A 13,601-nucleotide genomic window follows, 5' to 3' on the forward strand; every position below is an offset into this window, starting at 1 on the left:
TTTTCTGTTGTGAATGTTGCTGTTGCTTCCTTCGCTTGTTGCAGGTCATGTTGCCTATATTGCCAAAGTACTCTGCCAATTTGCTATGCTTAACAGACTCAAACTTTGTTGTAAGGTTGCTGCCTATAAGATCACGTGATCGTGAAGTGAGTCTTTGTATGCTCATTTACCTTGCATTGGGTCTGTTTAGGTTTCCTCTTTAATAGCATCAGCCACACACACAATTATACACATTAGGCACACCTTCCAGACTGAAAGGATGAGGGGGGCAGGGGGGTTGTGGTTGGTGTTCTCACCGTTTTGACCCCATGCTTTGAGTAATTTCTGGGACACACATGGCTGAACAGCGAAGAGTTAACAGCACATCCTGACTACCAGTGCCACACAAGGGGCAGAAATAGTTTCCTACCCCTCAACAATCAGGCCAAGCAACAGCAGAACTTTTTCGGGCTCATGGCGCCACCTAGTGGCCATATAGAATTTATTGGCCTTGTCAAGTTTTTCCACTAGGGGCTAAAGGAAAGACTACTCAAGTGACCCTAATAGGCTAGCTCTGGGATGCTTTCCTCCTTACATGACTCTGTTCTTTCCTGCTGTCTCAGTCATGCTTCTCATTAATTTATGTCGCTTTCTAATGAGTTTATCTCACTTTCCCTGGTCACCCTTGTTGTTATAAAGAAAGAAAATCCCAAAATGTTCGATTTTTCCAATAAAGACTCTGGCGCCAGATGCTGAGGTGAAAGCCTGCTAGCTCAGAGAGGCAAAGACCTTCCTACTCAGCCAATGTCCCAGATGGAAAAAGCCCCTTCTTCTTCTCCCTGCTGTCTTTAAAAACCCTCAAACTGAAAGTCCCTCCTTTCTACTTCCTGCATGTCTCTCTCTGTCCTCCAGACTTCCTTTTGATCTATGTTTTCTTCCCCCATGTTCACTTCTGTCAACTGGATGCTTGCTCCGACTCTTGACTTAGGGTTAACTTTATTTAATCCTGTTTACAGAAAACTCTTGGATTAAGGTGTGTGCTAGGGCTGAGCCACACCATAATTAGAAACAGTTTTTTCCAGTAGACAATCTCAGGGCTCACCGTGTGGCCAACTTTTCTGCAATAAGTCCCCTGCATCAGTCTTGAACATCCTGCCCAGACTCCTTGCTCTAAATCCTTTGCTTCCCTGCAGCTTTGGCTTTCGTACTGCACTGTAACTGGCTTGTTACAGCTTGGTAGGTCCCCACTGGCCTTTGAAGATGCCTAAACACACAAAGATATCAAAGTATGGCATAAGTTTTTTGTTCTACACACACACACACACACACACACACACACACACACCTTGCATGCACTCTATGACTAATATTATAGTTTGATTTTTCTGCTGCTGTTATAAGGCACCGACTAAAAACAACTCAGGGAGAAAAGGGTTCATTTCAACTCATAGCTAACCATTCCTTTCTAGAGGAAATGAGACAGAAGCTTAAGTCAAAAAACCTGGAGTCCGGGGCTCAAGCAAAAACGCTAGCCATAGAGGAATGCTGTTTACTGGCTTACTTCCAGGCTCATGGTCAGTTACCTTTCTTATAACTCCCATGACTCCTTCCTTAGGGGTGGTGCTGCCCACAGTGGGCTGGACCCTTCCACGTTAATCAATAATCAAGAAAGAAAATGCCCCTACAGACTTGCCTACAGGAAGCATTTTCTCTGTTGAGGTTCCCTCTCCCCATATGACTCTAGCTTTGTGCCCAGCTGACCGACATCTAGCCAGCACAAGAGGCATGGATCCTGGACAGTGCTACAAAAGGCCTGGCCTCTGAGCTGCACTGAATCAGAGTAAGTGTCTCAAGTGTGAGACCAGATCTTCCAGCCAGTGTCTTGCAGGGAGCGAGTAGCAAGACACAGTGTCGGTGCAGTTCTCTGCAGTGTGAGATGGACCACACCCAGCTTCTAATTTCCTAATTACAATATGACCACAAGATCTTCCTCTTCCTGCTTATTATTTCTTTGTATCTTTCCCCATTTATCATTCACTTCTGCTAAATTACTCCTTATCTCTGAAAGAAATAGCCTTTGATTTTTTTCTACTTCTACCTCTGTTTTATGCTTTATATTATTTCACTCTCAATTTCTTATCCAGTCTTTAAAACCCAGACAAGGACAACATTCACGCTGGCCAGTGAGAGACCACTATATCTACAAGAAGCGGTGGCCATGTGGCTCACAGTTCATGTTTCATTCACAGTGGGAGCTCAGAACCAGCTTACAGGATGCAAGGGGAAAGCTCCTTGGCAGTGGCATCTTTAGAGATGAATAAGGGGTAGAAATAAGAGGAAAGTAAGGGGCTAAACTAAGCTCTCTACAGCAGGCAGATCTCTGAGTTCGAGGCCAGCCTGGTCTATAAAGTCAGTTCTAGGATAGTCAGATCTATATATAGAAACCCTGTCTCAAAGAAAAGAGGGGCGGGGGCGGGCCAGGTTTCAAGCAAACAAATTCTCTACAAATACCCAGTCATTGCAAGGCATGCACCATTTCCCTTGGGTCTTACCCCTCCAGGAAGGGCCTCACCTTTCTTCTTTATTTCTACAAAAGAGGCATTTTCATGTTTTATCTGCAAATGTTTAGTTGAATAGCAGAGATGGGCAAAAAAAGGCAGCACAGAATGCAGCGGTTTCTCTCTAGAGTGATGTCACTCACTGCCTGCTTGCAGGATTTTGTTCCGTCTATATCACCTATTCCAAAACTGTGTAAGTTAGAAGTGTTATTATTGTAAACAGTGACTTTCTGTATCACGCTGCATTGACACATTATTTTTCTTTCTAGTCACCAGCTGGCTATGGATGTGGAGAATAACATTGAAAAATATCCCCTTAGCCTCCAGCCCTTGGAATCAAAGGTGAAAATGTAAGTCACTACAAAGTTACATGAAGCAGATAGTACTGCAAGTGTGTGTGTGTGTGTGTGTGTGTGTGTGCGCGCGCGCGCTTGTGAACACACTTGGAGTGCTGTGAAACAGAATCATGCATTTCTTTATTTCACCTTTGTGTGCTACTGCTTCATCCAGGGCCTAAGCAGCAACAGAGATGCTTTTGGCCCACACCGCCATCTACTGGGCAACGGGAGGAAGTTTGTTATGGAATATTCGCTCACTGTTTTTGCTTTTCCTTTCAAGTCGTTTTTATCACTTTGCATGCATGCACAAACACTGCATTTTAAAGCAAGCTTTTCATCCTGTTCCCATTCTCACCTCCAATGCTGAGAAAAATGACCCTCACCTCTCCTGTTCCTACAAAGGGAGTGATGCTTCTGCATAGCCCCTCCCAAGAAAGAACCATGCAAGCCCTGCCTCCTGTCGTAAGTGGTTACCACAACGAGATAGCGCTAACTACGCTGCCACATTAATAAAATGAAGCTGGTGAGGCCCGAAGTGAAAACAAACCCTACGATAGAGCAAGTTATCAGCCCAGTAAAGGTATTTTCACTAGAAAAAGAAGCTACCAGAATCTCTTTAGTAGTCACCAGAGTATTCCATTCACAACTGATTTCTGTGACTCTCCCCCGGTTCCGAGTCTATCTCAGAGGCACAAGAATAGCCAGTGCGGGTATACACAGTCCTCCCCTCCCCCACCTCCTCCCTACTCCTATTAAAACTCTAAGAAGTTTAGCACCCCGTAGAGCTCATACATGTTTGAACTTGAGGACTACGGATAGATCATTTGCAGAGAGGAAGTCTCTCTGAAGAAGGGTGCCTGTGTGTGGGGGGGGGGGGGGGCGTGGCTTGCGGAGGCAGCGCATCTCCGAACAGTATGTCATTGCTGGATTAAGGATTTAAACCGGAATGGAATGGTAGGTTTATAATGTCCTGCTGAGTGAAGAAAATAGCCATTCACACCACTACAATTTGTACCAGCCTTACACATCCTTAAGAAGATTGCCACAGTGTGAGCATCCAGCCTTCCCTCCGTGGTAAGCCAGACACAGCCTCTGAACCAGCCAGGTACCCCGCTAGGAAGTTCTGTGCCTCACATCCTGGCTGGAATTAATCTCGATATTGAATTGCATTATGCAAGCCAGGGTCACTTTCACTGCAGAACATGCCGGCGTGTGAGCACGGGTTGCCGGATGATTGTTAGCAGTCTCATTAAGATGAGCCCTGTTAAACGAAAAGCTGCTGCAAAGGGAAGTTGCTGTGTGGGGAAAAAAATGAGAGTGCATCATTGAGTGGTAGAATTAAGTTAGAAAAATGGCCTGGTCTTTTAAGAAAAGTTTTCATCATCTCCAATATATCAAGGCAGAGGAATGGGTGCCAACGGGAGGAATAAATAGAGAAGGAAAAAAAAAAAAACCTCTGGGTTTGTGAGTCTAGCTAGCTGAGAGAGCCGAGGCTTTATGATTCTGTGTTTGCTGGTTTGATGGAGGAGTCTCAGCTCAGTGAAGTATAAATGAATGCTTTTTATCTCCCCTAATAAGTCTGAACCCCATTTCCAGGGGGATGAGGGGAAAGAACTTAATCTTGCCCAATAATGGAATTTGTGTCCTATCAGAGAGTTTCCTCCAGCTCAGTGAGTTCTGTCTAATCTGGTTATTAAATTCTTAACTCCCAGGGCAGGTTGCACATCTCCCTTACACACACACACACACACACACACACACACACACACAGAGAGAGAGAGAGAGAGAGAGAGAGAGAGAGAGAGAGAGAGAGACAGAGACAGAGACAGAGACAGAGAGACAGAGAGAGACAGAGACAGAGAGAGAGAGACAGAGAGAGAGAGAGAGACAGAGACAGACAGAGACAGAGAGAGACAGAGAGAGAAGGGGGTGGGTGGGGCAGAGACACAGACAGAGAGCACACATCACATAGCCTGCACCTTCACCCCCTCTGTTCTCACCTCCTTCTCTATTCTCCTCTCTGCTGCAGACTGTCCCACATACACACTGGGACAGTTTACTCCCTGTGGCTGTCCAGGTTTCTTGCCAAAGATGTCACTCAGGCTTCTAGGCAGCTGTCTCCTTTAAGGTGGCTCCAAGGCATGGATTCCTGGAGGTTGAGGACACGGGGCCTCCCACAAGCCCTCACTACAAGAAGACTGCACCACCTCACTGGTTGTGCCTCTTGCTCTTCTGGGGATGTCTTTTGTGGCAACCTTCCTCCCAAGCCTTGGTATCTTTACAGAGGAGAGCACATCCATCCTTGCTTCCCAGGAGACAATGCTCAGGCATAGAGAGAGCTAACATCGAGGTGCCCTTTGTCTGAGCTCTTAGGGTCACCCTCCAATGTCACAGGCTTTGTCTTAGGGCCTTGGACCTCTGTTGGTGGTGACAGCATAAATATCTTTCTTCTCCTGATGAAAGAGAAGAGAAGGGGTCATTTTATCTTAAAATCTACTCCTCTGGAGACTTCTGCCTCTTCCCTGATAAATTGGCATGGTAGGCTCCAGCACAGGCGATAAACAGTCCTGGGCATCAAAGGCAGCGAGAGACCTTGGAAGGTAGATCTCCAAATGCAAAAGACAAACAAGAAGAGGACTTCTCTCCATGTGGGCAATCCATCCTGTGTGACTGACTAAGTGTGACCCCCCCAGCATGTGATGTGGGGCAGAACAAGATCCCCTCAGTTAGCTCCTCACACCCAGGATATTGTGAAAAGGAAAGCATTTGGAAAACAGTACAATAGTCATATGGTAGGGCAAAGTCACAAGAAAGATGGGGAATAGGTGACAAAATGGGGAGGCGGTTTGTAAAATGTTGGCAAAGGCATGCTGCCTGGCTCGCAAACAAGTAAGAGGTCATTCTGAGTTTTAGACTTGGACGATCAATGGACTGTATCAAGATGAGAAAATAACCAGGATCACACACAATTATGGAAGGCATGTGGGGGAAGTGAAAGGCAGGCTCCCCACACATCAGGTAGAGGCAAGCCTCCATCAGACCATCTAGTCTAATGAAAGCATGTTGATGAAGGATGCTGGCCCAGCTTGGGGAGGGGACCTGAGCAGGCTCTGAGTGGAGGCTAGAATGGTCTGGCCAGGAGTGTGTGCAACAAATGAGTGTCGGTGCCCTGTGGGAAGATGAGCCTCCTCTCAGCCCCTAGAGCATCATCTTTCATGTCTAGGTCATAGTTTACAGGTGATGCACATCAAAACACACCTTCCAATTCCAGCCATTACTTATGCTTTGAGACTATGTTCTGATAGAACAACATACAGATGGATTGAACATTAATACATTTTAAAATTTAAAATATAGTTGACAAATTTTGATAGCTTGCAAAGTAAACAAAACAGAACAAAACAAACAAACAAACAACAACAACAAAAACAAAGCACCACCTGTTGAACTTTCAGATTTTGTGACGATATTTCATAGGAAGCTTTGCCGATGGCATTGTAAAGGCACAATATCCCCCTGCTTGTGCTATCTTATATTAACGGATGCAGCTAGAGCCTCCATGGAAGAGTGAACCTCAGTGGAGGAGTCACCTCCATCCATCACGTGGCCTGAGGGTGTTTGCAGGAGCGTTTTCTTGATTAATGAGTGATACCAGAAGGCCCGGTTCACTGTGGGTGGGGCCACACTTTGGCAGGTGGACTTGAGTTACAGAAATCAAACTAAAGAAGCCAGGAGGAGCAAGCCGGTAAGCAGCACTCTCCCCACTCTCTGCTTCGGCCCTTGCTTCCGGGTTCCTCCCTTGAGCCCCTGTTCTGGCTTCTCTCCATGAAGGACCAATAAGGTGAAATTAAACCCCTTTCTCCCAGAGTTGCTTTTTTTTTTTTTGCATTTTTTCTCCTTTATTAATTTATTCTTGTTACATCTCAATGGTTATCCCATCCCTTGTATCCTCCCATTCTTCCCTCCCTCCCATTTTCCCCTTATTCCCCTCCCCTATGACTGTTCCTGAGGGGGATTACCTCCCCCTGTATATGTTCCAGAGGGTCCTAGAAGCCTACAAGTAGAACATTATGATAGGCAGATTTGGGCCCAGGGGTCCCGCTCAAACTAAGGCACCAGCCAAGGACAATACAGGCGGTAAACCTTAAACCCCTACCCAGATCTAGCCAATGGACAGAACACTCTCCACAGTAGAGTGGAGAGTGGGATATTACTTTCTCACATACTCTGGTGCCTCACCTTTGACCATGTCCCCTGGAGGGGGAGACCTGGTGGCACTCAGAGGAAGGACAGCAGGTTACCAAGAAGAGACTTGATACCCCAGAGTTGCTTTTAATCAGTGTTTTATCACAGCAACCAAAGCATGGCTGTAACCAAAAGCGTAGTTCCTAGGAGATCTGTGGGAAGAGTGGTTGGAAGCACAATCTTTGGAATATCAGCCACTAGAGTCAAACTCCAGCCCAGCTCTCACCTACCTTGTGGCATTTGGGACCCTGGCAGCCTCTGTCCTCCCTTGCATGCCTTCCCTCTCAGGGTCATAATAACCTTTCTGGGAAAGCATCAGAGAAAAATGTTTCGCCTACTTAATCTTCCCTACACATATGCATCTTTTCCAAACATGTTTCTATGTCTACCTGGTACTTAAAGCAAAGCCTGTGGGATTTTTAGGAAGCCAAAATAGCACACTGATGTCCCATTTGCACATGACTTCAAAGTGTTTGCTATGTCTTTTGTTTTCTTAAGTAATAATAATAGCTTCTCCAGACCTGCTCTGTTTGTCAAGTGTGGAGCTAAAAATGATGTGCGTATCTTACCGGTTGACCTCTTGAAAGGGTTAGAGAGAATTTATTATTTTGCCCCTGTTGTGGTTGAGCAAAATGTAGGCCACAGTGTTTAGCATTTTGCTTAAGGCCACAAATAATGAGAAGTAAAACCAGGCAAGAACATCTAGCATGCCAAACACACTTCCTCTTCGTGAGATAGAACCTTTTCTTTAAGCTAGTTCTGGAACAAGACGTTAGAAAAATGCGTTTGTTAATCAGCCACTCACCATTATCCCGGAACTAGAGGCCAGTGATGCGTATATGCAGGTGATCATTGCTCGGGGCGGGGGGGGGGGGGGGGGGGCAGGGGGCGGTTAAGTCTTGTGTGAGGAAATTGGACTCTCTGGGAAAGAGAAACGGTCTGATGGGCTTTGCTCTCAGTGTTTAATACCATCTTGGGGGATCTCTCCTCAGTGTTGGACTCCTGGCTCCCTACGTACCTCATATCAGAACTCTTATCTTCCTGAGGAGAAGAGCGTTACAGAATTAAAATTCAATTTCTCCAAACTATGTAACCTGTGGGAGAGCTGTCTTCACAGCCTGTTAGCTACGCCACCTGTAGCTGATACCCGCCTGCAGCCTGATATTATCCTCTTCTTCCTGCCTTTTCTTTCATCCCTAATCCACCCTTTGGATGCAACTCAAATCCCAGATCTCCCTGCAGCCTTCCCTGGGCATCTCAGCCCTCCTATCAAAGTCCTCGCTTCCACTCTCAGGTGTCAGGCTGTCAGGTGTCAGTGAGGATGGTGTCCACTCTCAGCCTTCTGTTGTAAAACATGGAAATAGACCAACTAAGGTCAGAAGCAGCAAATCACACAAGAAACAAGAAATAAGAACTGATAGCCAAAAAAAAAAAAAAAAAAAAAAAAAAAGACTTCAAAAAAATGTTCAACTTCTGCTACAAATTATATAGGAGTAACAAGATACAGTCCCTTCTTTTAACCAGTTTTTTAAAGCATTATATGGTAGCATAGATTTTAGATATTTTAAAAATAAATAGATTTTTTTTTCTGGTACAGTGAAACATTTTTTTCTTTTTAAAAAATTTTTATTTTATTAATTTATTCATATTACATCTCAATGGTTATCCCCTCCCTTGTATCCTCCCATTCCTCCCTCCCTCCCAGATATTTTAAAAATAGATATTTTAAAAATAGAAATGTCAATACACTGCATCATAAGAGAGATTCCTGAGTTGGGACTGTGGTAGAGCTAACAGGGTGCATGACTAGTGGGTGAGGCATGTCTAGGTTCTTTAATCCCCTTTCCAGCACTTAAAGATGATATTAACCATACTTGATATTGGAACACTTTACTGTTTGAAGGTCATGTTGGAAGTGTAGTTTAAGGTGAATAAGTAGTGTTGGATAAAAACACTTTTCTCAGGCCCAGAGATCATTAAAAATAATAATGTTATAATTTATTGTAATAGTCTAATTTGGCACAAATGGCTTGTTATTTTTAACCTCTGAAATAAGCTTAAAGGCATTATCCAGTCTGCAATGTAGTCTTTAAAATTACAATTACCAAGATCAAGAATAATAGGGCAATATGCTTTTAACTACATACAACTGTTTTTGTATTATATGCACAATAGCTACAAATCATCTGCTCAAAAATAAAATAATGTGTATTAAGGAATTAAAAGTGGCATAGAGATATTTTAATGTACAGTTAAAATATTAAATACTTTACTGTGTATTTTTATACTATTCAAAGATATTAACTATTGTTACAGTAATTTTTTTATGAAAGAAGTTATCTATCCACTTCTAAGAAATGAACCCTGCTTTCTTAATCTCTGATATAAGAAAAATTAGTATGTCATCCTCAGAATTCCAGAAAATCAAGATGGAAGAGGGGATGTTTAACCAAGTTCACTTTTGCAAACCCCTCACTTTGGGTTTGTTCAACATTGTTTGAGTCTCCTGTTGAGTTGTACCGCCCCCTGGTGTTCAGCATGCTAAAGTTTAACAAATTTCAAATGGCACACTTTTATTTTCTTAACATCTGCTTGTGTTTTTCCTCTCTTTTCTTTATATAGAAGGGTGCCTTAGAATCTTAAAAACTCTTGGATATTATATGGGCCATCGATATATTTTTTAAGTTTTCACTTTTTAAAAAAGGCAACATCTTTTTTGAGACTTAAATGATTAGGTTTATCCAAAGTGCTACTGAAGTGTACTGAAGTCTCCCAAAACTTCAGATCATGTGATTCACTAGTAGTTTCCAATAGTTTTCAGCTATACAATAAAGTATGTCCCAGAAGAAACAATGAGGCGACCACTCCTCTGTAGGATTTAAACATCTTAAACCTAAGGAAAAATTGAGGACCCACTTTGTTCAAGCAGTAAGGAATAAAACAGTGACCTGTAATCATTCAGAACAGAGTCAGAGCTTGCCTTGGGAAGGACTGAGCTCTATGTGAGGGACCCTTATCTTATGGTTTTATTGCTACAAAGAGATAACATATAAAGGAACTCTTACAAAGGGAAACACTTACGTGAAGCTGACTTATAGGTTCAGAGGGTTAATCCATTATTATCATGGTAGGCAACATGGCAGTGTGCAGGCAGCCATGGCGCTGGAGAAGGAGCCAAGAGTTCTACATCTGGCTTAGCAGGCAGCAGGAAGACAGAGAGAGACACTGGGCCTGGCTTGAACATTTGAAACCTCAAACCCTACCCCGAATGACACACTTCATCCAACAAGGCCACTGTAGTGAGAATTTTGGGGCTTTTGTTTGTTTGGTTGGTTTTTTTAAACATAGACATGTTTTGGGAATATGTTTTTGCTTTAGTCTCAGGTGTATGATATGGGGCTGTTTCACATTGTCCACAGAAGCAGACTATGATTTGCCTCATGTCCTGATAGGGGTGTTTTTTTAATTTTTATTTTTAATTTTTATTTTTTTTATTTTTGCCAGTTGTAGAAAGTGTATGATGTTTGGAATTCTGGGAACTCTTGAGAAGGTATAAATCCAAGAGCCCCAAGAGTGGTAGAGCTTCTGTTGTTCCTGATGCTGCTGCTACTGGTTGCTGCTGCTGTTTACTGTTTGCTGGGTCACTGTTTGCTGGTTATTGGTTGGAGATATCTTGATGACAAGCATTAAAATCGCCCCAACGAACTCGACACCCCTAATCAACAGGAAGTAGTCTAAAGACATCAATGCCCCCATTTCCTCTCTAGCCTTCTTTCTCTCCTACCTAATGTTGGGGGGATGGAAGGGAAAGGGGTAAACAATGGCGGTAGAAATAAGAACTCATAAAGTAGTGAAGAGTCCAGCAACAGGCCAGACCACCTAATAGTGCCACTCCCTGGTAACCAAGCATTCAAATATATGAGTCTATGAGAGTCATTCCTATTCAAACCACCACAGGACTTAACGATCTTTCTTTCGAACATAGACCAAGGACCTAGAAGAGGGATCTGGCCTGTAAGCATCAGCCCCTGTGATTCAGCTTCCTGGCTTCAGGGATTTGGCCCTCAACTCCAAGGCATTGTTTTCACAGTACCTTCTGGAATTTTACTTGAGCATTGTGACTCACAAAGCCTTAATTAATTACGAAAACAATTCGACATCGATAATATGATGGTGTGCTTTGCTCTTTATAACCTCTGGCTGTTGAGAAGTGATGGTCTTCCAGGAAGAGGTATCAGTTTATTCATATGCCAATAACTTTAATGATTCAGTTTATAGGAAAGAAGAGTGGAAGGTCTGGTGCTTCTAGGAGTCTAACAGAGGCCGTGGCAGATACAGCTATCTTATGACCTTAGAGTGCTGCATCCTGGAAGTTGGCATGCACATCCAAGTACCCAGGAAAAGCTCCAGAACATACACCGACCACTCACAAACTCACAGGTGTTAAAGCTTGAGATTGGAGCCAGAGATGCACGAAAAGTTCTTAAGCTTTCACACAGGAACAGAGCAGGTGCTCATTTTCCAGAAAGTTTTTTTTTTCTAATATTAAGCACAGGCTCAAAAGAAAAAAAAAAGACTGGGTGTCGTGGTGCAGGCCCCTAATCTCAGGACGCAGAGGCAGGCAGATTTCTTCAATCAAGGCCAGCCTGGTCTGGTTCCAGGGCAGTCAGGACTACACAGAGAAACCCTGTCCCAAAAACAAACAAACAAAACAACCCCCCAAACAAAACAAAACAAAGCAGAAAACCCCACCAAAACCAAACCGAACCAAAGAGTCACCTAATGACCTATTACTTTAGTGTCATAAAAGGCACAGGACACTTTCAGGTATTTCTTTACTACCTGTGTCTCTTCTGAAGTATGTCAAGCAAATGGCTGCAATGTTCTTGTGATCTTGTCACCATATCAGGGCCACCAGACCACTGCATCTGGCCCTATGTTGTGAATGACACCCTTCACCTTGAGGTCTGTGCGAGTGCAATCCCAGAAACGGCGCATGGAGTGGACCCTCTATGATCATGCATGGAACGAATGAGTATATAATCAGCAGCCAGCTCGTTCTTCTCAACGATGAGAAACTGAAAGATTTGGTGCCCCATAAATCAAGAACATGTAGTGTGCGAACCAGTCCGACTTTGACTGATGCGGGGGGCTTTCCCCTGTGTCTAAACTGACCTTTTAAGGCTGAGTTAGCCTACTTAAGTCTGAGAAAGACAAGCCAATTGGTTTTTGCTCTTTTATTTTACTTTGAAATCTGGTCTTGGTGGCCAAAATGGAGGAGCTACAGCCCAAGTGGTTGTTCTTGAAGCAGTTTCTCCATCTCTAAAGCCAATCCCCACCCCCTCGGCCCCGACCCCCCCCCCCCCCCTGTGCCCTTCTGAGTCTGTGGGTGATGACTGGCAGTGACACTTTGCTGGTTTTTTTTTTTTCTGCAGCATTCAGCGAGCATGGCGAGAGTACTTGCAGAGACAGGACCCCCTGGAAAAGAGGAGCCCGTCCCCGCCCTCTGTCTCTTCAGACAAGCTGAGCAGTTCGGTCAGCATGAACACCTTCTCCGACAGCAGCACACCCGTGAGTGTCCCCTGTCAGCTTGTTTGCACTGGCTTGCACGGCTATGGATAGCCGAAGCTCTGGTTCCAAGAAAAGATCGTGACCGTGGTTTGTGATGGTAGGCGGGGGGTGGGTCTTTGTTGCTTATTTCCTACACGGGAGCCCACGGCGAGGCTCTTGTCATCCTAGAACTAAGATTCATGAGCCCCAAATGAACTTGATTGCATCCACAGGGAGGGGATTTTGTGCCATCTCGCTTCTCTATCATGGAGGTGTGTGCGACCCCCTCTGCCTTTCTCTTACGGCGTGCTTCCTCTGGGATGCGCTTGCGTGGTGCTCCTCCAGTGGTTTGAGAGTCAGCTCCGATGTCGGGAATATGAAGAGAAATTTTGCCGGAAAAATTAAATGTGATCACAAACTGAAACGGTTGATATGGGTTGTGTGTCCGTAGCTAAATGGGTTCCTCAGGCCCCTCACGAAAGGGCTGCTGCCAGGGCTCTGAGAAACTTACTGCTATGTGTAGGTGCAGGCCAGATGTTGGCAGGCACAGCTCTCCAGGAGATGCCTGAAGTCCAGAGTTTTAAGTGATGTCAACTATTAAGATTTAAAAGAGAAACATGGTTCTTCACTCTGCAGTTCTCTCGCTGACCACCAGTTTAAGAACTTTCTAGTACAGGGTTATGGATTATTCCTTATGGAATATCTGCTACAAGCCTGTGTTTTATAAGCACTCAGTGTGGGAGGAAATTGATCATTAGGTGCTGGTAAACCGGAGATCAGTGAGTTTCGCCATTGTGATAATTTATTTATAAGTAGTCATTGAAATGACAAAAAGATGGGATGAGGTGATTGTTTAATGTATATATATATATATATATATATATATATATATATATATATATATTTTTTTTTTTTTTTTAATTCTTCCTCT

The 13,601-nt window shown here is 44.0% G+C and overlaps 1 protein-coding gene across 1 annotated transcript in view; it reads left to right on the forward strand.

Moving 5' to 3' along the window:
* Window positions 1-13,601, forward strand: part of LOC311590602 (IQCJ-SCHIP1 readthrough transcript protein) — a 735,649-nt gene that overhangs the window by 153,142 nt on the left and 568,906 nt on the right. Inside the window, exons 3-4 of the mRNA XM_084769751.1 lie at window positions 2,807-2,887; window positions 12,556-12,691. Coding sequence (XP_084625877.1) covers window positions 2,807-2,887; window positions 12,556-12,691 — 217 coding nt within the window. The remainder of the gene's footprint in view (window positions 1-2,806; window positions 2,888-12,555; window positions 12,692-13,601) is intronic.

This window comes from Acomys minous, assembly GCF_964271855.1.
Source record: "Acomys minous genome assembly, chromosome: 19".
Classification (NCBI taxonomy): domain Eukaryota; kingdom Metazoa; phylum Chordata; class Mammalia; order Rodentia; family Muridae; genus Acomys; species Acomys minous.